Here is a 25,453-nt window from a genome sequence, read left to right as displayed (position 1 = left end):
ACTGTTAGGCGCAGGCGTGCGGGAAAGGCTGCAGGTAACGGCGGCCGTGTTAGTGTCACGCCTTAGAGATTTATTTCTTAGGCTCTTTGGGATTGTTTGTTTGTTTGTTTGTTTGAGTCTTCAGAGAGGCAAGAGTAATTTCTCCCCTCCACTGTTGGGAATCTGAGATTCTGTTACTCCCAGAGAACCCCCTTTCCCGCATCTTTTCCTTTATACCTTTACTTTTCTGCGGGCTAGACTCGCCCTCGGTCCTCCAAGACGTCTCGCCGTTTTATTTGATTTTAGTTCTGTTCTTTGAGAGAATCCCAGCCCCGGAGTTATCTTTCCTTCCCTCTTTAGCGGATCCCCGCCCGCCTCCATCCTCGTCCTCGGTCTGAGGCATGGAGCCTCACGGCTCTCGGGAATCCCCACCCCGGGAGGGCTCTTCCTTTCCTGGACGGTGGCCTTCCTCCGCCCTCGGACAGGCCTTCTCCCAGATCTTGCACCAGTTTGCCGGCCAGGAATCCCGACGGGGCAAGGCCAGAAATGCAGCTCTTCGGGACCTCAGTGCTCTACTAGAAGCCAAAGAATGTGATCAGTTATTTGAGGGGAGTGACACCTCGCTCCGTGGAATGCCCGAGATGCTGGGGCAGGTGGCAAAAGCCCTGGGGAAGTACGCAGCTCCTCCCGAGGGGCCGGAAGGGGGAAGTGATCGTCACTCCGAAGTGGCCGAGAAAGCGGCAGCAGTTGGGTTACTCTTCCTTAAGCTGTTGAGGAAAGTTGAGACCGCTAAGAATTCCTTGCTTTGCCCTGCATGGAAGGCAGGCCTCCGTCACTTGGCAGGACCCATCTATATTTTTGCCGTCACACACAACTTGGAGCAACCGTGGACCAGCCCAAAATCTCAGGGCGTCGCTGGACAGGTGCTCGCCTTACTGCTTCAGGTTACTGAGTGTGGTTCTGTGGCTGGATTCCTCCACGGAGAAAATGAAGATGAGAAAGGGAGATTTACTGCGGTCATGGGGCTTCTCAAACCCGATTTGAATAAGTGAGTACTCCTGCCGTAAGGGCCACCGACTTAAGCTTCAGCCTAATGTTTTAGAAGGTTAGAGCTCAAAGGAGTCTTGTTTCTGCATCAGCGACATAAAGGTGGTGTAAGCCCAGAACGGTTGTGATTGTGATGACATTAACTCGGTAGTGGCAAGTTCGACATTAGAACCCAGGTCTTCAGGCTTGATTTTCTAGTGCTTTTTCCAGTCCTGACAACTGCCCTGAAATTGGAAGTTCTGTCCCATTCATTTAGACTTAACTTTCTTCAGTTAGGTGGGGTTGGGGAATCGATTCGGAGAAGATTTAAACTTCGAGAAGATTTAAACTTACGGTTTGAATTTAAACTTAGGGATCTTGAAACTCATCGCTAGTTATTAGATATGGAAGCATGAAAGGATGAAAAAATAAAAGTCCTTTAGATTGCTGTTAGCTAAAGTATTTTCTGTGAGTTTCCACTCGCTACTTTGTACATTTGTGTTTGTGACCCTGGAGCGATGAGAAAAAAGTGAGTACATAACTGTCTTTTTACCAGGAACGTGGAGGTAAAAGGCTTAGTTTTGAGGACGTCTGGTGCTTCTTTTTATTACTTCTGAATAGGACCAGTTTCATTATTTGCAATATAAAGATAACACTACCTGTTACACCGTATTTGAAGATTGGTTGAGTAATGTTGTAAACTCACTTCATAAGCTATAAATTGCTGTTTGAATATTGATTCATTTGCTCCCATGTGGTAATAATAATAATAATAGTGATACTGAAGACATTTCCTTTCCTCCTCTCTCCCTTTTCAACACTTTCTCCCTGTAACCACCACCATCACCACAGATTCTTTACATAGCTGTGGTTATAACTGGCTACTTTTCATCGGATATTCTTTAGACCCAGAGCCCTGGGTGATAAATGTATTTAGTGTAAGTTCTGTAAGTTATTTTGATCTAAATCTTAAAAGTGTATGTTGTTAACATCAAGAGTTATCTTATGTGGGATGTATTTTTTTTCAAGTACAAGAAAATACATTTAGCTTGAACTGGACACCATGTCACTTAATGTGGTTTCACATTTCCATTTAGGGACTCCTGGAAGAATAACCCAGCCACCAAACATGTTTTCTCATGGACTCTGCAAAAGGTCACTCGACCCTGGCTGAGCCAACATCTGGAAAGGGTACTTCCCCCATCATTGCTCATCTCAGATGACTATCAAACCGAGAACAAAATCCTGGGTGTCCACTGCCTCCATCACATTGTGCTAAATGTGGTAAGTGGCCTCCGTTCTCTGTCATCTGTACCGATGGCGCCGGCTGAGTCATCATGGCCATTCCTCGTTCATGACATCACTGCTCTACTGTTGCCTATGTTTATATCTTTTATTAACTGGCTTTCTTTTAATGCTGTCATGTGACTCTCAATTCACTAATTTATATTTTTCTCTCTGTATTTTCCTCTGCCAACCTAGTAGGTTGTATTTCATAGGTGATGTATATAAGAAACATAGACCATCGTCAAACTGAAGAACCAGACTTTGAGTCATTAACAACTGACTTTCAAGGAACAAAAAATTCAGAAGCTGAAAGGGATTATACCCAAATGTGCAAGCTATTACTCAAGGAAACTGCTTTTTTTTTTTTAAACTGTGTATTATGGATCTTTTAAAATATACACAGAAGTAGAGAGAGTGGTATAATGAATCCCATGTACCATGTTCAATCTCAAAAATTATCAACATTTTGCCAACCTTGGGAAGCTTTTAATTGGGTAATTTGTTTGATTGCAGCCAGCTGCTGATTTGCTGCAGTACAACAGGGCCCAAGTCCTATACCATGCCCTTTTCAACCACCTGTACACACGGGAGCACCACCTCATTCAGGTAATGGTAAGATTTGTTCATAACTCTGAGTCTGAGCTCTCAAATTTGAGTAGAAGGTGGCACTATGTGAATAAGAATAGTTGGTACACATTTTTCTCTTCTTGGAAGGTAAAGATGATAACTGAGAGCCATTGACAAGTTGAAAATATGGGGGTAGCAAATGACTAGTGAAAATGTCTCAGTACCAAGAGGCATCCACATTCCTGAGTCTCCACAGAAAAGCCAGTGTTCTGTCTTCATCTGGGTCAATTATATATCACTTGGGGGCAGCTTTATGTCTGAAAAAGTTCTATTTTTTATTTTTAACTTTGTTTAGTCTCACCTATTTATGAGCAAAAGAGAGATGGGTTCTTTTTTTTTCTTTCCTTTTTCTTTTTTTTCTCTTTTTGGCCACACAGCTTTCAGGATATTAGTTCCCCAACCAGGGATTGAACCCGAGCCCCCTGCAGTGGAAGCACCTAGTCCTAACCACTGGGCTGACCAGGAACTCCCAAAAAAGTTCCATTTTTATTAATTTAAGTGTCCTTCCTTCTGGGCTGCTTTTATATCAACACACACTCTGGGAACGCCTTGTATGTTGGGTTTTTTGTGTCATTTATTCTTTCATCCAGTAGACATTGAGTACCTACTGTGTGCCAGTAACCACTGTAGGTTCCAAGAATGAATGAGTCGGACAGGGTTTCTGACTTTTAAGAAATCCTTTGGAGAGACATTTATGCAAATATATATACTGTATATGTAAATACAGTACAGAGTAATAAATCTATTAAAAGGTTTCTGTAAAGTGCAGTGGGTGTTGAACAGTAGGCAGCTAACGAGGTTTGGTGGTATTGGGGTGGTTTTAAGAGGATCGGGTAAGGAGGTGATATTTGCTTATAAAGGATGAATAAGAATTTCAGGCATGGTGTTTGGAATCACACCAGGACAGATGTAAACGATAGGGTCCTGGGCAGGCTGCGGTGCACAGCATCTGCTGTGAAGAGACCTTCAAGCTGGCGGAAGAGTAAGACGTGGAGATCACCTTCCTCCCCACAAATACATCAGAAATACATCTACATGTGGAACAACTCCTACAGAACACCTACTGAACGCTGGCAGAAGACCTCAGACCTCCCAAAAGGCAAGAAACTCCCCACGTACCTGGGTAGGGCAAAAGAGAAAAGAAAAACAAGAGACAAAAGAATAGGGACAGGACCTGCACCAGTGGGAGGGAGCTGTGAAGGAGGAAAGGTTTCCACACACTAGGAAGCCCCTTCGCGGGTGGAGACTGCGGGTGGCGGGAGGGAAGCTTCGGATCCACGGAGGAGAGCGCAGCCACAGGGGTGTGGAGGGCAAAGCGGAGAGATTCCCGCACAGAGGATCGGTGCCGACCAGCACTCACCAGCCCGAGAGGCTTGTCTGCCCACCAGCTGGGGCGGGCGGGGGCTGGGAGCTGAGGCTCGGCCTTCGGTCGGATCCCAGGGAGAGGACTGGGGTTGGCTGCGTGAACACAGCCTGAAGGGGCCTAGTGCGCCACAGCTAGCCGGGAGGGAGTCCGGGAGAAAGTCTGGACCTGCCTAAGAGGCAAGAGACCATTGTTTCGGGGTGCGCGAGGAGAGGGGATTCAGAGCACCGCCTAAACGAGCTCCAGAGATGGGTGCGAGCCGCGGCTATCAGCGCGGACCCCAGACACAGACATGAGACGCTAAGGCTGCTGCTGCTGCCACCAAGAAGCCTGTGTGCAAGCACAGGTCACTATCCACACCTCCCCTCCCAGGAGCCTGTGCAGCCCACCACTGCCAGGGTCCCGTGATCCAGGGACAACTTCCCTGGGAGAACACACAGCGAGCCCCAGGCTGTTGCAACGTCGTGCTGGCCTCTGCTGCCGCAGGTTCGCCCCGCATCCATACCCCTCCCTCCCCCTGGCCTGAGTGAGCCAGAGCCCCCGAATAAGATGCTCCTTTAACCCTGTCCCGTCTGAGTGAAGAACAGATGCCTTCAGGCGACCTACATGCAGAGACAGGGACAAATCCAAAGCTGAACCCCGGGAGCTGTGCGAACAAAGAAGAGAAAGGGAAATCTCTCCCAGCAGCCTCAGGAGCAGTGGATTAAATCTCCACAATCAACTCGAAGTACCTGCATCTGTGGAATACCTGAATAGACAACAAATCATCCCAAAATTGAGGTGGTGGACTTTGGGAGCAACTGTAGACTTGGGGTTTGCTTTCTGCATCTAATTTGTCTCTGGTTTTATGTTTATCTTAGTTTAGTATTTAGAGTGTATTATCATTGCTGGATTTGTTTATTGATTTGGTTACTCTCTTCCTTTTTTTAAGAAATATATACATATATGTATACTTTTTTCCTTTTTCTCTTTTTCTGAGTGTGTTTGTGTATGCTTCTCTGTGTGATTTTGTCTGTATAGCTTTGCTTTTACCATTTATCCTAGGGTTCTGTCTGTCTGTTTTTTCTTTTTTTTTTTTTGTATAGTTTTTAATGCTTGTTATCATTGGTGGATTTGTTTTTTGGTTTGGTTGCTCTCTTCTTTCTTTCTTTCTTTTTTTTTATTTTTAACAATTTAAAAAATTTTTTATTTTAATAACTTTATTTTATTTTATTTTTCCTTCTTTCTTTATTTTTTTTTCTCCCTTTTCTTCTGAGCCATGTGGCTGACAGGGTCTTGGTGCTCCGGCGGGGTGTCAGGCCTGTGCCTCTGAGGTGGGAGAGGCGAGTTTAGGACATTGGACCACCAGAGACCTCCTGGCCCCATGTAATATCAGTCGGGGAGAGCTCTCCCAGAGATCTCCGTCTCAACGCTAAGACCAAGCTCCACTCAACAACCAGCAAGCTACAGTGCTGGACACCCCATGCCAAACAACTAGCAAGACAGGAACACAACCGCACCCATTAGCAGAGAGGCAGCCTAAAATCATACTAAGATCACAGCCACTTCAAAACACACCACTGGATGCAGTCCTGCCCACCAGAAAGACAAGATCCAGCCTCATCCACCAGAACACAGGCACCAGTCCTCTCCACCAGAAAGCCTACACAACCCACTGAACCAACCTTAGCCACTGGGGGCAGACACAAAAAACAACGGGAACTATGAACCTGCAGCCTGCGAAAAGGAGACCCCAAACACAGTAAGTTAAGCAAAATGAGAAGACAGAGAAATACACAGCAGATGAAAGAGCAAGGTAAAAACCCACCAGACCAAACAAATGAAGACAAAATAGGCAGTCTACCTGAAAAAGAATTCAGAGTAATGATAGTAAAGATGATCCAAAATCTTGGAAACAGAATGGAGAAAATACAAGAAACATTTAACAAGGACCTAGAAGAACTAAAGAGCAAACAAACAATGATGAACAACACAACAAATGAAATGAAAAATTCTCTAGAAGGAATCAATAACAGAATAACTGAGGCAGAAGAAAGGATAAGTAACCTGGAAAATAAATTAGTGGAAATAAATACCACAGAGCAGAATAAAGAAAACAGAATGAAAAGAATTGAGGACAGTCTCAGAGACCTCTGGGACAATATTAAACGCACCAACATTCGAATTATAGGGGTCCCAGAAGAAGAAGAGAAAAAAAAAGGACTGAGAAAATATTTGAAGAGATAATAGTTTAAAACTTCCCTAATATGGAAAAGGAAATAGTCAAGTCCAGGAAGCACAGAGAGTCCCATACAGGATAAATCCAAGGAGAAACATGCCAAGACACATATTAATCAAACTATCAAAAATTAAATACAAAGAAAAAATATTAAAAGCAGCAAGGGAAAAAAAATAAATAACATAAAAGGGAATCCCCATAACGTTAACAGCTGATCTTTCAGCAGAAACTGCAAGCCAGAAGGGAGTGGCAGGACATATTGAAAGTGATGAAAGGGAAAAACCTACAACCAAGATTACCCAGCAAGGATCTCATTCAGGTTCAATGGAGAAATAAAAACTTTTACAGACAAGCAAAAGCTAGGAGAATTCAGCACCACCAAACCAGCTTTACAACAAATGCTAAAGGAACTTCTCTAGGCAGGAAACACAAGAGAAGGAAAAGACCTACAATAACAAACCCAAAACAATTAAGAAAATGGTAATAGGAACATACATATCGATAACTACCTTAAATGTATATGGATTAAATGCTCCAACCAAAAGACATAGACTGGCTGAATGGATACAAAAACAAGACCCATATATATGCTGTCTACAAGAGACCCACTTCAGACCTAGGGACACATACAGACTGAAAGTGAGGGGATGGAAAAAGATATTCCATGCAAATGGAAATCAAAAGAAAGCTGGAGTAGCAATTCTCATATCAGACAAAATAGACTTTAAAATAAAGATTATTACAAGAGACAAAGAAGGACACTGCATAATGATCAAGGGATCAACCCAAGAAGAAGATATAACAATTGTAAATATTTATGCACCTAACATAGGAGCACCTCGATACATAAGGCAAATGCTAACAGCCATAAAAGGGGAAATCGACAGTAACACAATCATAGTAGGGGACTTTAACACCCCACTTTCACCAATGGACAGATCATCCAAAGTGAAAATAAATAAGGAAACACAAGCTTTAAATGATACATTAAGCAAGATGGACTTAATTGATATTTATAGGACATTCCATCCAGAAACAACAGAATACATTTTCTTCTCAGGTGCTCATGGAACATTCTCCAGGATAGATCATATCTTGGGTCAGAAATCAAGCCTTGGTAAATTTAAGAAAATTGAAATCGTATCAAGTATCTTTTCCGACCACAACACTATGAGACTAGATATCAATTACAGGAAAAAATCTGTAAAAAATACAAACACATGGAAGCTAAACAATACATTACTAAATAACCAAGAGATTACTGAAGAAATCAAAGAGAAACCAAAAAATACCTAGGAACAAATGACAATGAAAACACAACGACTCAGAACCCATGGGATGCAGCAAAAGCAGTGCTAAGAGGGAAGTTTATAGCAATACAGTCCTACCTCAAGAAACAAGAAAAATCTCAAACAACCTAACCTTACACCTAAAGCAATTAGAGAAAGAAGAACAAAAAACCCAAAGTTAGCAGAAGGAAAGAAATCATAAAGATCAGATCAGAAATAAATGAAAAAGAAATGCAGGAAACGATAGCAAAGATCAATAAAACTAAAAGCTGGTTCTTTGAGAAGATAAACAAAATTGATAAACCATTAGCCAGACTCATCAAGAAAAAAAGGGAGAAGACTCAAATCAATAGAATTAGAAATGAAAAAGGAGAAGTGACAACTGACACTGCAGAAATACAAAGGATCATGAGATTTACTACAAGCAACTATATGCCAATAAAATGGACAACCTGGAAGAAATGGACAAATTCTTAGAAAAGCGCAACCTTCTGAGACTGAACCAGGAAGAAACAGAAAATATAAACAGACCAATCACAAGCACTGGAATGAGACTGTGATTAAAAATCTTCCAACAAACAAAAGCCCAGGACCAGATGGCTTCACAGGCGAATTCTATCAAACATTTAGAGAAGAGCTAACACTTACCCTTCTCAAACTCTTCCAAAATTTAGCAGAGGGAGGAACACTCCCAAACTCATTCTACGAGGCCACCATCATCCTGATACCAAAACCAGACAAAGATGTCACAAAAAAAGAAAACTACAGGCCAATATCACTGATGAACACAGATGCAGAAAACCTCAATAAAATACGAGCAAACAGAATCCAACAGCACATTAAAAGGATCATACGCCATGATCAAGTGGGGTTTATCCCAGGAATGCAAGGATTTGTCAATACATGCAAATCAATCAATGTGATAAATCATATTGACAAATTGAAGGAGAAAAACCATATCATCTCAATAGATGCAGAAAAAGCTTTTGACAAAATTCATCTCCCATTTATGATAACCCTCCAGAAAGTAGGCATAGAGGGAACTTACCTCAACATAATAAAGGCCATATATGACAAACTCACAGCCAACATCGTTCTCAATGGTGAAAAACTGAAACCATTTCCTCTAAGATCAGGAACAAGACAAGGTTATCCACTCTCACCACTATTATTCAACATAGTTTTGGAAGTTTTAACCACAGCAATCAGAGAAGAAAAAGAAATAAAAGGAATCCAAATTGGAAAAGAAGTAAAACTGTCACTGTTTGCAGATGACATGATACTATACACAGAGGATCCTAAAGATGCTACCAGAAAACTACTAGAGCTAATAATGAATTTGGTAAAGTAGCAGGATACAAAATCAATGCACAGAAATCTCTTGCATTCCTATACACTAATGATGAAAAATTTGAAAGATAAATTAAGGAAACACTCCCATTTACCATTGCAACAAAAAGAATAAAATACCTAGGAATAAACCTACCTAAGGAGACAAAAGACTTGTATGCAGAAAACTATAAGACACTGATGAAAGAAATTAAAGATGATACAAACAGATGGAGAGATATACCATGTTCTTGAATTGGAAGAATCAGCATTGTGAAAATGACTATACTACCCAAAGCAATCTACAGATTCAATGCAATACCTATTAAACTATTAATGGCATTTTTCACAGAACTAGAACAAAAAAATTCACAATTTGTATGGAAACACAAAAGCCCCCGAATAGCCAAAGCAATCTTGAGAAAGAAAAACGGAGCTGGAGGAATCAGGCTCCCTGACTTCAGAGCATACTACAGAGCTACAGTAATCAAGACAGTATGGTACTGGCACAAAAACAGAAATCTAGATCAATGGAACAGGATAGAAAGCCCAGAGATATACCCACACACATATGGTCACCTTATGTTTGATAAAGGAGGCAAGAATATACAATGGAGAAAAGACAGCCTCTTCAATAAGTGGTGCTGGGAAAGCTGGACAGCTACATGTAAAAGAATGAAATTAGAACACTTCCTAACACCATACACAAAAATAAACTCAAAATGGATGAAAGACCTAAAGGTAAGGCCAGACACTATAAAACTCTTAGAGGAAACCATAGGTAGAACACTCTATATGACATAAATCACAGCAAGATCCTTTTTGACCCACCTCCTAGAGAAATGGAAATAAAAACAAAAATAAACAAATGGGACCTAATGAAACTTAAAAGCTTTTGCAGAGCAAAGGAAACCATAAAGACGACGAAAAGACAACCCTCAGGATGGGAAAAAATATTTGCAAATGAAGCAACTGACAAAGGATTTATCTCCAAAATATACAAGCAGCTCATGCAGCTCAATATGCAAAAAACAAACAACCCAATCCAAAATGGGCAGAAGACCTAAACAGACATTTCTCCAAAGAAGATATACAGATTGCCAACAAACACATGAAAGGATACTCAACATCGCTAATCATTAGAGAAATGCAAATCAAAACTACAATGAGATATCACCTCACACCAGTCAGAATGGCAATTATCAAAAAATCTACAAACAATAAATGCTGGAGAGGGTGTGGAGAAAAGGGAACCCTCTTGCACTGTTGGTGGGAATGTAAATTGATACAGCCACTGTGGAGAACAGTGTGGAGGTTCCTTAAAAAACTAAAAATAGAACTACCATACGACCCAGCAATCCCACTATAGGGCATATACCCTGAGAAAACCATAATTCAAAAAGAGTCATGTACCACAATGTTCATTGCAGCTCTATTTACAATAGCTAGGGCATGGAAGCAACCTAAGTGTCCATCGACAGATGAATGGATAAAGATGATGTGGCACATATATACAATGGAATATTACTCAGCCATAAAAAGAAACTAAATTGAGTTTTTTGTAGTGAGGTGGATGGACCTAGAGTCTGTCATACAGAGTGAAGTGAGTCAGAAAGAGTGAAACAAATACCATATGCTAACACATATATATGGAATCTAAAAAAGAAAAAAGGTTCTGAAGAACCTAGGGACAGGACAGCAATAAAGACGCAGACGTAGAGAATGGACTTGAGGACATGGGGAGGGGGAAGGGTAAGCTGGGATGAAGTGAGAGAGTGGCATGGACATATATACATTACCAAATGTAAAATAGAAAGCTAGTGGGAAGCAGCTGCATAGCACAGGGAGATCAGCTTGGTGCTTTGTGACCACCTAGAGGGGTGGGATAGGGAGGGTGGGAGGGAGATGCAAGAGGGAGGAGATATGGGGATATATGTATATGTATAGCTGATTCACTTTATTATACAGCAGCAACTAACACAACAATATAAAGCAATTATACTGCAGTAAAGATGTTAAAAAAAAAAGTTTCAGCTATGGGGGGTGTGCAGAGAACATTCTGAAGACAGAAGAAACAAGTTATATAAAATCAGAGGTCGAAATTACCTTGTTTCTTATTTTATGCCTAGTCTCCCTCCTCCCACCTCAGCCTGTCACCTTTCTTTTTTAAATCCTGTTTTTGGTTTTGAGAACACAGGCTGTGCTAACGGCTAGAAAGGTGTTAGGGCTCTTGAGCCGGTGATTTAAAAAAAAAAAAAAAAAAGGAAAAAAGATGTAAAAGAAAAAACAAAGATCCTGGGATAGCTAAAAGGGAGTGCCTAGACACTGAAATTTCAGATAGGGCTGTCAAAGTGGCTACAAATAGGATCATCTGAGATTCTGTTTGGGAGTGGTTTTATTGTAAATACTTGTGAATATCACGTAGACTCAGGAATTTACTGACAGACTTAGACTCCTAAGTTTTGGATTAAAGTCTTAGCTCTGCTATTCTTCCAATTTTATAGATTAGCAAAGAATCGTCCTGAGGAGAAGGTATTAACTTGAGACGGTCCGATGGAGATAAAAGAATGTAAAAAAAAGTTTGAAAATGTAAAGTAACATACATTAAACTTATTACTAGACAGTTTTAGAATTCTATGACATGGACCCCAAGGATGGTAGATTAGTGGAAGTTGCTAGAAAAATCTGAGTGTTGTGAATACAAATTAGTTTACTACAGTTCCTATTACTTCCTCCTAGGCTGTGCTCCTGTGTCTGCTGGATTTATTCCCCATCCTGGAGAAAGCCCTGCACTGGAAGGGAGATGCAGCCCGACCCACCACACACTGTGACGAGGTCCTGCAGCTGATCCTGATGCACATGGAGCCCGAGCACCGCCTTCTGTTACGCAGGACTTACGCAAGAAACCTACCGGCTTTTGTGAAGAGGTGAGTCCCAGGGCAGCTGGGCGTGGCCATACTCCTCAACTTCACTCTTTGGAGTCACATTTTCTCTGCCATTTTTAGGTTGGGGATCTTAACTGTCCGGCACTTGAAGAGGCTGGAGCGAGTCATCATTGGTTATCTGGAGGTTTATGATGGACCCGAGGAGGAGGCTAGATTGAAGATACTGGAAGCCCTAAAACTTCTCATGCAGTATACTTGGCCCAGGTATGACAGCCAGCAGACAGGTGTGCTAAGAGGGGCAAAACTCAGCCGATACTCCCTTCAGAACTTGCCCAGATGTACATTCAGTACAAAGTATTAAGGACGTGCCATATATTTGAATACCTCCTGTTTTTCCATACCAATTGGATTTTGAACTGTGAAGGTGGCATTGAAGATATAATATAGTCCGTTCCTTCAGGTGTACATTTCTCTGGATTTATAATGCATATTAGAATTTTAAAGGCCATTTAGCAGTGCTACAGTAGACATACTTAACTTTGTTCACCCTAATGTTTCTTAAATCTGATTGAGAATGGAGCGCTCACAGCACATCACTGAACATCTGTGGTGATCAGAATACTGATCTGGGATATATTTGCTTAGCATTCCAACTCTGGCTCGAGGTAGGTGTCCCGAACAGCAAGCTGGAACCCAAACATGTTGGGTCTGCAGAAGGCTCTCTTGCATGAAATAACAGTGTTTAATTCAGCGAGAGTCCAGTGCCTCAGCAACACGTGTGTGTCTCAGTTCTGAGCCGTATTCTCTCATCTCCTCATAATGTACCCCACAGTCACATTTGTAACGAGGTTGCATTTATTTGCTGACTGTCTTTCTCCTCTGCTGAACTAGAAGCCCCAGGAGGATGGAAGACTGACCCCTTTAGTGCACTGAGAGCTCCACAACTTACTCACAACCTGGTATTAAGTACACAGATATTTTTAAAGTGACTGGAATAGATGCATGAATGAAATTGAATCAGACTAATACTGTCCAAGTAGAAGAGGTCAGCAAGCAAATGTAGAGGTCAGAAAGTGAATGTCAATTATGGAGGGGGCGGGGCCTGGGGAGTAGGAAACAGCAAGTTGTGTGTTGAGTGATGACAGGTGGAGGGCTGAGCAGCACACAAGTTACAGGAAACCACTTGATGTTTTTTAGATCAAGATGGGGGATGCAAACTTTTCTTCTCCCAGTCACATTTCTGCCCACAAATATAGTTTATTTATATTTCCACACTACAAGTTAAATTATTTTTCAGCTTCCTTAAGGCTTTTTAGTTTTTTTTTTTATTGTGGTCAAAAAATACATAAAATTTACCATTTTAAAGTGTACAATTCAGTGGCATTAAGTGCATTTACAATTTTGTGTAATCATTATCATAAAAACTTTTAGAAACACTACGTAGAAGTAAATAGACTGGGCCTAACTGGTGGTAATCTAGGATCTAGAAATATAGTGACAGAAAACTCAAATTGACAAGTCTCAAAAGCCAAGCTTATTTCCCTCACTGTATTTTTAATCTCCAGGCCTAAGACCGCATCAAAGCTAAAGAACTATGGGCCATTTCCTGTTCTCTGGTCAAAAGTATAGGCCCCTGGTAAGGGAGGTCCCAGTTCTCCCTTTCCAGGAGGGGCTGTTTCCTTACGGTAGGACCATGCTTCTGGAGGGAAACTAGGTATTCCTGGGCAGGCCAGAATGTCAGTGTGTATGGGCAGCGTGCTGTAGAAAAAAACAAGGGCCTTAAAGTTCAGAAATCTGGAGTCTGGTCTCTAGTTCTGCTTCCAGCTCTGTGGTCTTAAATTTTGACTTCAGTTCCTTCATTTATGAAATGAGGGTTTTCTACTAGATGGCCTTTGAAGTCTCTTTCAATTTTAATATCCTGATTCGGAGTCTGAACATCATTTTTCTTCTTGATTCCAGAGTTCCCTGTAGACTTGTGGTCTTACTGAAGGCTCTCTTGAAACTGATATGTGATGTAGCAAAGGATTCAAGCCTCACACCCGAATCTGTTAAGAGCGCCTTGTTAGAAGAGGCCACAGACTGCCTGATTCTCCTGGACCGCTGCTCTCAAGGACAGGTGAAGGTAAGGGACAGTCTGCGACTTGGTTTCAGATAGGCTTCTTCATCCTCAGGTAATTCCTGTGATTCTAATTTACATTTACGTGCCTGACCAAGTCTGTAAATGAACTTGGGGGGTTCGCGTCTCTACCTCTGAGCCTTCTAGCCTTCAATGGAGTTTGATTAATACCTTATTCTTCCTTTAAAGCTATTCAGAACTGTTTAGACCAAAAGGCAAGAGGATCAGTGGATATTTCTGGAGCCAGGACAGAGAATGGGCAAAAGGATCATGATCAAGAATTTGTAAAATTTAAGTTCTGTTCTAGTGGTCTGAATGAAAAAAAAAGGTTGAAATAGTGGGCTATAAACCACCAAGGAGTAATAATTTAGGTAGAATAAGTAATTCAGTTACCAGAAATGTTTCCACTTTTTCAGAGGCAACTGTGTTTTCCACATGCTTATTTATCCATGTGGGAATTCTTCCTTTGGTCTCATATTCCACAGACGTTAACTTCTCAAAGCCATAGCATATAATAGCTGTGTGTCCACGTATACATAATTTATAAATTATTGTCTCATTTCTTACCCCATATAGAAATCTTCAATTGAAAGTTATAAGGCAGCATGAAAAGAAATTCATATCCTAAAAATATTTAGGGGTAGCATGGTTTATTCAAATTATTTCATCTTGGCTTTTTAATCTTGGGCACTTTTCAAGCCCTAGATTTAATCTGATTCACCCTGACTGGTAGTAAGCTGCTTCTTTGTGCTCCAGTAGGATATTTCCGTTTCTAAAGTTACACCTGTTCTGTGAACTGTGCCCTAGTGTCATCCGTCCTTCCCTTCTTTGAGTATTGTACCAAGAAAGAACAACCAAGGTAAAAGGAAAACATCTCAAACAAACAAACAAACAAAAAACAAAGACTATTTGGTTTGATGTTTCAGGGTCTCCTGGCTAAAATCCCCCAAAGCTGTGAAGACAGTAAGGTGGGGAACTATATCCGAAGAGTGCAGCAGGTTTCTGAAGGCGATCCCTACGATGCAACTTAAGACTTGTATTACTTTCCTGAAGAGAAAAGATTTTCTTTCTGTTCCAGTTGTTTTAAATGGAATTATTTCAGGAAAAAGGTATATTTATATTAAACATTATAACTTAGATCTTCTTTTTCCTTCTTTCCTTTTTACTCCCATAGAAGTAGGGAAAAGAGAACATGAAAAAATTGAAGTCTGGACATTTCTAAATAAAGGGGGGAGGGGGAGGAATGCAGGGGGAGGATACCAAGGAAACGGGTGGGTAGCATTTAAAATTTAGAAATATTTACACCCACAAACTCATCTGTTACGTTTCTTGGGCTCAAGCTGTTACTTCAGCACATGTAACAATGCTATAAAAATACTCTGTTCACAATTTAGGCTTTTCTCCACTCCCTCCCAGATTTTTTGCCCCACAGAAGTAGCATAAATATTAAAAACACAAATATTGTGTTAAAAACAAGATAAAGAGCATAACCCAGAAGTGTGTATGTGTTTAAGATTAAAAAAGGGAAGAGGTTCAAAATGTCCAGTCCTGTTTATAAACGTCTGAAGGGAAATCACGTGGTTTTGGCCTTGGCCTCGGGCTCTGTCTCCAGCTCGTACTCTATCTCTACATATGCTTTTTTCCTCCTCAAAGGTCCTTTCAAGGGTGCTTTGCCATTGTGTTTAGTGTCAACGGCCTTTTCTTCTTCCTCACTGGAGGATTTATCATCCTGATCTTCATCACCGCTAGCGTCCAGTTTATCCATGTCCTAATATGGGGAGGGAAAAAAATAGGAAAGACACTAGATTCATTCCCCAAACTGCCTATTTAGAACTAAAACTAGAGAATTTATCTGCTCTGTGTGACCAGAACTCCCCTTCCTCTTTTTTGTCTGAAGCCAAAGGACAGATTTTTACCCATGAACCTCACCTCAAAATCACTTATGTCACTCTCATCAACTTCATCATCTTCCACAAACTCTCTTTTTCCCACATCCTAAAATAAAATGTAACTGTTATGTTCAAGATACATAATGAAAATTCAGCTTAGACATCTGGTTTTATTCTTTGATAAGTGTATCAATAACATAAACAGAATGAGAGTCTACTTACTAGGCAACCAAAATCAACTTATTTCCAAGTTTAATACTTCTGAATTTAAAACACTTTAGGGATATCAATTCTCATGCCTGATTTAAATCATTAGAGATAAAACATCCTAATTTTAAATGGTTAAAATCAATATACAGTATAAGAACAAACAATTCTTTGCACATTCAATGAAAACTATTAATTTCAAATATTAAAAAATAGTTTACTACTAGGAAAAGTTACACCTGTGTACCTGTGTGAGTCTATTGTGAATCTACTTGTTAAATTTGCCCTTTACCTAAAAATACTATCATTTAAGTACTTCTCCTATATTAACAGTAAAATTAAGCCCTTTGTAAATTTCAGTAGGTTCCTTAATGTTATATTCCCTCAGCTAATAAGGACCCTTCATTTGTCATCTTGCAGGAAAAATTTTAGAATGCTAATAAATAAGATCAAATTGTCAATGCATAAATAGTTTGTTGGCTGAACCTGGAGAACAAAGCAGCCACTACTGAACCAAATTAATCAAAAATGATAGGAAAAAGTAACCAAATATCTATTTTGGGTTAGGGAAATGAAAATGATATTCTCTCTCAATTACATAAAAATAGATCTCATCCCATAGATTACTGCTTGACAAAGCAAAAACACAAAGCTTACTTCTTCATCTTCTTCATCATCTTTTTCCTCAGCAACTGAAGAGTCACTGTCTGCCTCCTGCTGTTCCAGGGCCTTGTCGAAGGCATGGATGGGGAAGTTGTAGATGTCGCCATACTAAAGAACATAAAGTGGGTCAGCTTTAACCACATTTGGATCTTATGCTTGAAGTCCACTGTCCAACAAGTGTATTATTTTCCTCAGTGATTAAACAAGAATAATTAGTAATATTACTATATTATTTTCAGGCCTAGAGCCAGCAGTGTCTTTCAAAAACCCGTATTTGACATTTAAATAATCAGCGATTAATACCAAACAGGCACCTTCCATGAAGGATGGATACCAGATCACTTAAAACTTAATAGCCTATAAAACCCATGGATTGGAACAAATGTAATTTTGCTGATAAAGGGGAAATAGTAAGGAAAAAGTAAATTTTATTCATGTTGTTTCTGTAAATGACACTAATTTTTCAAAAGACAATAAAAACTCATTTTAAAGAACCTTAAAAGACTAGGATGACTAGGCAGGAGGATCAACACTGTGTGGCTTTTATAGAGAGATCTGGAATCGCTGTGTCTGGGAGGAGGAGTTGGGAATAATGGCAAAAAGGAAAGGTCTCTCTACTGAAGTATCAAGGGTAACTAAAGTATTTTATGTGCTTGATCAAGGAACTAAAATGAGGAAGCCAGGGCCTGTATGATACTTATTTCATTCCAGTAATAAAATCAAGGTGAAGATCTTTCTAGCATCTTTAAAAGTAAAACACATTTCCCACTATTCCTACATTTCCTAGCCTATTACCACCTAAAAAATAAAATCTGTACCCCAAAGTTCCTAGCTTTCTCACCGTATCTTGTTTCAGTCTCTCCAGCAATTCCTTTTCGATGGCGTTGTCCAGCTGAGCAGCTATTAATGCCTTTTCCTATAAGAGAAAAAGAGCAAACCCATTTACTTCATTAGACTCATTTTTCAGCCTGCAGAAGTGGGAGAAATCAAGTTTTTATGTGAAACATGTAATCCCCTTTTCCCTCTTACTGTAATAGGAACTTCTGCCTGTCCAACCAGATATATATATCTTTTTAAAAATTCCTATGGTTTTATGAATAGATTTTTTTTAATAGTTTGATCATTTATTTTTATTTTTTTTTAATTTATTTATTTGGTTGCACTGGGTCTTAGTTGCGGCTCGTGGGCTCCATAGTTGTGGCATGCGTGTGGGATCTAGTTCCTGGACCAGGGATCGAACCTGGGCCCCCTGCATTGGGAACATGGAGTCTTAACCACTGCGCCACCAGGGAGGTCCCTTACGAATAGATTTCTAAATTAAATTCTACAAAGCCTTTGACAGATACACAAAGCAAGTAGGTCTACATACATTTAAGTGTCTCAGAAAATTAGAAGTCCTGAAGCAGACTCCATAAAAGCTGCGAAAAGGAAACAGAGACCTTCACCCATTTACGTTTTCTAAAACCATGTTAGATTCCATGTGATAGAAAGTAGATCAAAAAATCTCTTCAGTGGTCTTTTGTAGGAAATGATACATGGTATCAACCTTTACACAAACAAAACATAAAAATGTAACCTCAATCTACCTTTCTTGCCAAAGACTGTGCATTAATTTGAGAGTAAAAATCATAGAGAAAGTTAGTGTCACACACTGAAGCTATGTTAGGATGAACAGTGCACAGGATCAATTACAATGCAGGGAGACTGGGAGCGCACAGAGCAGTTAGAAGGTTACTGTGATCTACGTTTTTCTCTAAAGCGGGTGCTTACACCTCAGGGGTGATCCGCTGCGATGTAGCAAGCAAATATTCAAAACTTTTTTGTATATTTTTTCTTTAAGATATTAACTATTACACATTTTTATGCATACTGACATAGCTACCTTGACTCTGTCCATAAAGGAAATAGTTGTGTGTCACATTACAGTGAGCAAGATATGGCAAGGGAAAAAATACTGCACAAAGAGTTTGAAAGTGGTGGTCTCCTTTATTCAGATTATTGCAGCCTATAGCTACTTGCTTGGTTAAGTGGATTTATAGATGATACTGAATACTTTGCAATAAGATAGGGAGTAGTTTTAAAGATGTATGCTGGTTATTTAATGGTTTAGTACTTTAAAAAGAGTTGTAGAACTTAAAGAACCATGCATTTTTCACAAAAAGAAAAATGTTCCAGATTTGTCAACCTTTTCTAAGATGACAGATGGCTGTCAGCAGTATGTAGTGTAGCAGAAGTTTTTTTTTTGTTTTTTTTTTAAATTTAATTTATTTATTTTTGGCTGTGTTGGGTCTTCGTTGCTGCACGTGGGCTTTCTCTATTTGTGGTGAGCGGGGGCTACTCTTCATTGCAGTGCGCGGGCTTCTCATTGCAGTGGCTTCTCTTGTTGCAGAGCACGGGCTTCAGTAATTGTGGCACGCGGGCTTAGTAGTTGTGGCTCGCAGGCTCTAAAGCACAGGCTCAGTAGTTGTGGCGCACGGGCTTAGTTGCTCCGCTGCATGTGGGATCTTCCCGGACCAGGGTTCGAACCCGTGTCCCCTGCATTGGCAGGCGGATTCTTAACCACTGCGCCACCAGGGAAGCCCCTGTAGCAGAAGTTTTAAAAAATAAATACACTCACTCTGTTCTTTCAAAGGAAAGGCAATATTTTAACAGTGAGTTTGAAAGAATTGTTTTTCCAAAAAAAACTTGTTCTGTGGCTAGAACATTTTAAAAAGTGATGACATCTATATGTGACATTGCTGAAAACATGTGTCTTCTATAAAAACTGCAATCACACACTTAAAAAATGTGGAAATGGAATTTTCTAACCCATTTAAAAATCTTCCAAATCTATTTCAGAGGGCTTCAAACTTATTTGGTAAAAATAGAAAATTTTAATTTCTTCTGAAAGGTTTGCAAGAATGCCTGTTTTGACTCAGGGAGGATGAAAACTCACTAGCCAGATTTAAACAAAAATGTCTGCATAATTGGTGGTGGAGAATGAAAAATGAACAGCAAGTACTAAATGCAGGCACTCAAAAATGCCCTCCTTTCTCTCTGTCTCTGAGCTCTCTATCACTTATGACAGCCCTTAAAGGCAAATTTACACTGCTGAGAACCAAACCTTCACTTCACTACATCACAAACTTTTACTTATAATACACCTATTAGTGCAAATATACATGTATAATAACATTTACTAGTAATATATGGGGGAGCATATGTTCAAAAATTTTATTGATGGGGTGAGTGATCAAAAAAGTTTGGAGATTCAATCCCGGGTTTCGGCACCAAAAAAGTTTGGAGACCAATGATATAACAGGTTTGAGATACAGAACTCTATGTGACTAATGGAAACAAAAGCATCAAGATTATTAAAGCTATTCCTTGATAGGATATGACAAATGATGAGGTAAATGTCTGTTGGTGGAAGGATGGTAAGCAAAGCAAATAGCTAGAATGACTGAAAATGTGAACTCGTCAGGCAAAGCTAATGCCTGGGTCTTAAGAGCGTTAAGAATACTCCGCCTGAGTGAGGCCTCATGAGGTGGAGTGGGGATTTCCCGACTAGATTTCCCATGGGCAGCACTGTTCACTGCTTCACTAACAAAGCTGACACGTTTACTTCAAAGGAGCAGATAATCCCAGTCAATCCCTACCAGCAATTTCAGAACCCCCAAAACCCAGTTTAGATGCCTAGTATGACCTGAACCGACATGAGGCTCCTTAAAAAAACATTTTTTAAATTCCATCTAGTGTGGATTCATCTAGTGAAACACTGTTGTATTTCACTGCACAACTACTAGTGTGTTTAGTGAGAATGCTCAAAACCGGCTGAGGCTAATATGTAAAACATAAGATGGGCAACATACCAGAATTCTAAATCTGACCTCAAGAATTTCAGACAAGGAGTTGTGGATCTCTATTTAAGGTATTTTTTCTGTTCTCCGTTACACACACCCCCAAAGTACCCACATTTTAACCTGCCCTGAAAGTCATAATCTTCAGATATGGAATATCAGATAGCGTATGCAACTAATGCTGTTGTCCAAAACCTAGGGCCCGAACAGTTCACAGACAGCAGTGACTGAATCGTTCTCATGAGCCCTGACTACACAGCCCTACCCTCAATGAAAATACAGAACCTACGATTATCAGAATAAGTTACCTCTCTTCTTTTTTCCCTCCGTTCCACCTTCTTACTCAAAGGAACAAGTTTCCTCCTATGGGAAATAAAACACGTGATCAGAAACCCCAAGTACATGTTCTACACGTTCCTTTAAAAAAAAAGATAGAAGAAAAAAAAAGGATTGGAATTGATTTTGTAGGGCTCAGCTAAATATAGCAAGTTACATAAAATTTTCTAGATAGTTAATGCTATAAAAAGTCAGGCATTTTTACATATATTTGACATTGTTCATATACGTGGCTGTTTTTGTTTCTTTAGGCATCCTGAAACTCCTGAGGGTGTTTACAATGCTAAAGATTGATGCTTCCGCAAGCTAAGAAAAAATAATTTTCTACAGAAGATTGACATCTCTAGCTTTCTCTGCAGGTCACAATGAATTAGGGCCTATCACTCCTTAAAGACGGCATGCAATTAATTCTGTGGATTTCATATCACTTTAAAAAATAAGTTTTCAGTGAACCCAGAGTAAAGTTCTTACACTCCATTTCACATTTTTTAGATCATTTTCAACTCCCTAATTTTAGGATTCCCTCAGGGTTATAAAGACAATTTTCTGAAGCTGATAATCAAGTTGTACTCTACTGTTTTTAAAATCCTGCAAAATTAAAGGGCACAACTTTAATCTGTGGTAAAGCTGCTGCTGCTTAGCATGTCATAAAAAATTACCCAAAGTTGAACTTAACAGACAACATTACTAGAGGTTTCACAATATCTCAGCTTCATAATAAGATGCATGGAAAGGTAATTTAAAAACAAATAAATGAACGATCAGTACTTACTGTCGCTTTAGTGTAAGTTTTCGAATTCGAATTAGGTACTGGGTGATCTTGGTGAATCTCTGCTTACATTTGTGTCGAATGAAACGGGGCCAGTAAATCAGATTTTCATCTATTTGCTCCAGTGCTTTCTCATAGTTTTTATGAAGCCGGACCTGTTAAACAGAAGGGAAGCTTGAAGGGCAAGGGTAATATTAAGTCTTCACTGTTAACGACACTTATGGGGCCTAATAAGGATGGCTCCAAGAATTTAAGGTAGATGTGGTCAAGGAAGTGAGAAAAGCATGTGGCCTTTTTGCTCTTGATCAATGGTCGTCATGATTTTATGTCCTAAGTCTTACCCGTTCCCAGAGACGCCTAGGGAAAGCTGCTCGTTCTATAACCTTCATATACAAGTAGCACTGTCCTGCAGGATAAATAGTTTTATTATTATTTACGGAGAGACTAAAGAATATCCTTTTAAAAGCTGTTGAGTACTTCTCTTGGAAGTTAAAACCGAGGAGTTACCTTTCTCTTCTTTGATAGTGGCATACTGACTGTTTGCCAGGGGACAGGACGACCGATTACACAGTCCAGTCAGGCTGTATTCATTTCTGCAAAAACTCTGAGTCTTGGTTCTAGAATGAGAGGAAAAGAGCAAAGATTATAAGATGGGATGCCAAGAGGGCAACTGACGGAATCTATATCCAAGTTGAAAATCTAGACTCACCTTATTTTGAAGGAACAAAATTGCTTGTTTCCTAGTGTATCCCAGATAACCTGCAAGACAAAGTAGGAACCCATTTCAATTGCTCTTACCTAACAGATGCCATATTAATCCAAGAGAACAATGCGCTAGGGCAGCACCCTGCTTTACTGAGGAAACGAGTCTTTGAAGAATGAGAGGACAAAGAAATGCTTTGTAAAATAGTCTGATTTATTTGTTTTTTTTACACAAATAACAGATTCTTGTAGGAAAAGTAAATACAAATTAGCGATAACCATAACCTTACTGCCCAGAGATACAATTTCGTAGTATTTTAATTTGTATATTATACCAACTAGCATGCCTACATGTATATTTTAAACGACATGAGATTATATATATAGTAGTGACTTTTTTTTAACTTAATGTGTTCATTATGCATCGTTGTCACACACTACTAGATTTTTGGATATACGTACCACACATACCATGATTTTATCTCATTGAAAAGGAAGATACTCTGTTGCTATCCTCCACTAACTCGTATGCTCTATATTCATTCAGCATTTATTGTACACTTAATACTTATGTAAGACACTGACATTTCAAAGTCCTGACACACAGGAGGCACTCAGGCACATGCTGAATGAAGGAAGGTACAATCCTTAAAAAGTTTTTTCTTTCTAGCTACAGAAAAAGAGATGTAAACAAAGCATCACAAAGCAGCAATCTAAATGCCACAGTAGAGGTGTGTAACAGCATGAGAGCCTTTGAGTGAGCTGCCTTGAGGAACTGGGAAAGGCTCTAAAGTAGTTAAAGGGAAAAACACAAAGAAGCGTTAAAGAATGGAACAACATTTTTGGAATTTTACAGGATGTGTGTTTGGCAGGGGATGGCGGGAAACAGGTAAGAGGAAATGAAACTGGAGAAGTAGGAGCTAATTCTGGTTTGTGGCTTTAAATATCATCTCCAGGTTGATGACTCCCAAACTGTCATCTCCTGGTCAGACTTCTCTTCTGAGTACCAGATTTGTATATACATGCAGCTGCTTACTTGACATCTCCACTTGAATGTCTAAAAGGCATCAAACACATTCACAGGTCCAAATGGAGCTCTCAATTCCACACCTCTCAAAAGAATACTGGGTTCCTTCCCTAGTCTTCCCCACCTCCATAAATAAAACCACCACGGAATGGTTTGTTCAAATCCAAAAATCCCTTAATTTTTCCCTTCTTCATTTCATCCATAACCAAGTCTTGCCGGTTATAATGATAAAACAGATCTCTAATTCATCCATTTCATGACCACTCCCACCTTAGTTGAAGCTACTTTCATCATGCTCTAGTCTCCTTGCTTTCATTCTTTCCCTCCTTCAAAAGCCTTTCGCAAAACTAGAGACATTTTCACAAACGTAAATCAGATGTCACTTCTCATTTAAAATAAGCCTTAAAACACCTCCTCCAAGACTCTACATGATCTTGTCCTGCACAGATATCCAACTTCACTGCCTACCTTTCTTCCCTTGATTTCTATAACACAGTCACACTAATGTCCTTTACCACATTCCTTCTCTCTTACCTCCAGATCTTTGTACTTTACCGTTCTTACTGCCCAGATTGATTGCTTTTCCCTCAGCCCCCAGTGGCGGTTCCTTCTCATCTTTTAGATCTCGCCTCAGATACCTTCTATTCAGAGAAACCTTCCCTAATCAGCCCTATCCGAAGTGGTCTGTCCTCATCACTCTCTACTTCATCACCCCGATGTTTCTTTCATAGTAGTATTAGACGGTTCAACTGTATTTAATTTGTTCACGTGTTTACTGTCTCCCCAGCCAGAGCTCCAGTAAAATAGAGGTCTTTTGCCTTAATAACAACCAAATCTCCAGTAATTACCCTTGGCACACTGTAGGCGCTTGAGTATATCTCATACAAATAACTAAACGAATAAATCTAGGATGCTTCCAAAATTTTGACGCGGGCAGAGAGTGGAGCAAATGTAAAAAAAAAAAAAACCTAACACAGGAAAAGCAGGCTGAAAAGTACCGTGCACGTGGTTGAAAAAGATGCTTAAATTTGGTGTCTAAGCTTCACCGTACCGTCCCCCAGGCCGCCACCCACCCCCGCCGCCTCCCGAGTCCCCAGGGGACCATACGCAAAGTCCTTCCTTGCTAGGCACCAAGGACTGGATACACCGACCCTGGGGGTTGAGGTGGCGGTGTCCTGACCCCTTAACCCCGAAGGGCCCGGGTAGACACGTGAGAGCCCCAGGCTCGGAAATCAGGGCTCCGGAAGCCTCGCTTCCGGAGCCACCCGACGCTAATGGGCCAGCTGAGTAGCTGGCTTCTGAGTCTCCTAAAGCGAGCGACACACACTTCATAAAACCCGGGTGGCAGCGCAAGAGGACTCACATCATCTGACTGCATCTTGTCAGCGGTTCAGCGGGCTCAGCCTGGCCAGGACAGGGAAGCAACCATGCTGCTTCCGGAGAATCACTTCCGGGAAGCCCAGTCTCGCCTCGCGAGAGTTCTGAGTTCGGAGGTCTGCGAGGGGCTTTGCGCAGCGCCCTTTGACGGTCTAACTTCCGCACCCGCCGTCAGGTCACCGCCGCCACCGGACTGTCACCGCGCGCTCGTACCGCTTAGGTCTTGTCCCCGGCTCCCCTTGGGACTGTAAACCCGGCTAAGGGCCCGTGGAGCCCGCGCAGGAGCCGGCGGCATTTCGAAGGGCGGAGGCCGAGAGCGCCGGGAGCGCCCCTGTCCAGCGAGCGGTTTGACGGTCCCTGAGCGTTAGCCGCCGGCCCCGCCCGCTGGGCCTTCCCTCCGCGGGGCGCGCACCGCCGCCTGCGGGGCCTCAGCTCCGGGCTGTCGGGGCTGCAGTGTTCTCGCTCCTTCGCCCAGTCTGTGGACCTCAAACGCGGGCTTTTTAGACTTAAGACCCTCGCTTCCGC

At 40.8% G+C, this 25,453-nt stretch overlaps 2 protein-coding genes across 3 annotated transcripts; one reads left to right on the top strand and one right to left on the bottom strand.

Moving 5' to 3' along the window:
- Positions 1 to 21: 21 nt before the first annotated feature.
- TTI2 (TELO2 interacting protein 2) lies at positions 22 to 15,239 on the top strand. Of its 2 annotated transcripts, none has more exons than XM_061177305.1 (7): positions 22 to 1,027; positions 2,103 to 2,289; positions 2,806 to 2,898; positions 11,858 to 12,045; positions 12,124 to 12,267; positions 13,963 to 14,125; positions 15,046 to 15,239. In XM_061177305.1, exons 1-7 carry the CDS (start codon positions 381 to 383, stop codon positions 15,148 to 15,150), a joined length of 1,527 nt encoding a protein of 508 aa, XP_061033288.1. In that variant the 5' UTR covers positions 22 to 380; the 3' UTR covers positions 15,151 to 15,239. The 2 variants fall into 2 exon arrangements, with proteins under 2 accessions (XP_061033288.1, XP_061033287.1); XM_061177304.1 differs by having other exon boundaries at positions 2,806 to 2,904.
- Positions 13,306 to 25,248, bottom strand: MAK16 (MAK16 homolog). Its single transcript, XM_061177306.1, has 10 exons — positions 24,915 to 25,248; positions 22,532 to 22,581; positions 22,330 to 22,439; positions 22,164 to 22,228; positions 21,826 to 21,977; positions 21,026 to 21,080; positions 17,720 to 17,794; positions 16,873 to 16,986; positions 16,049 to 16,114; positions 13,306 to 15,887 (listed from the first exon to the last, which is right to left on the bottom strand). The coding sequence occupies exons 1-10, from the start codon at positions 24,927 to 24,929 to the stop codon at positions 15,693 to 15,695; spliced, it is 897 nt and encodes a 298-aa protein (XP_061033289.1). The 5' UTR covers positions 24,930 to 25,248; the 3' UTR covers positions 13,306 to 15,692.
- Between the last annotated feature and the right edge of the window lie 205 nt (positions 25,249 to 25,453).

The sequence above is a fragment of the Eubalaena glacialis genome, chromosome 20 (genome assembly GCF_028564815.1).
Source record: "Eubalaena glacialis isolate mEubGla1 chromosome 20, mEubGla1.1.hap2.+ XY, whole genome shotgun sequence".
In the NCBI taxonomy this organism is placed as follows: Eukaryota; Metazoa; Chordata; class Mammalia; order Artiodactyla; family Balaenidae; genus Eubalaena; species Eubalaena glacialis.
The sequence above is the reverse complement of the archived record's forward strand: the minus strand, read 5'-3'. Positions and strand labels throughout refer to the sequence as shown.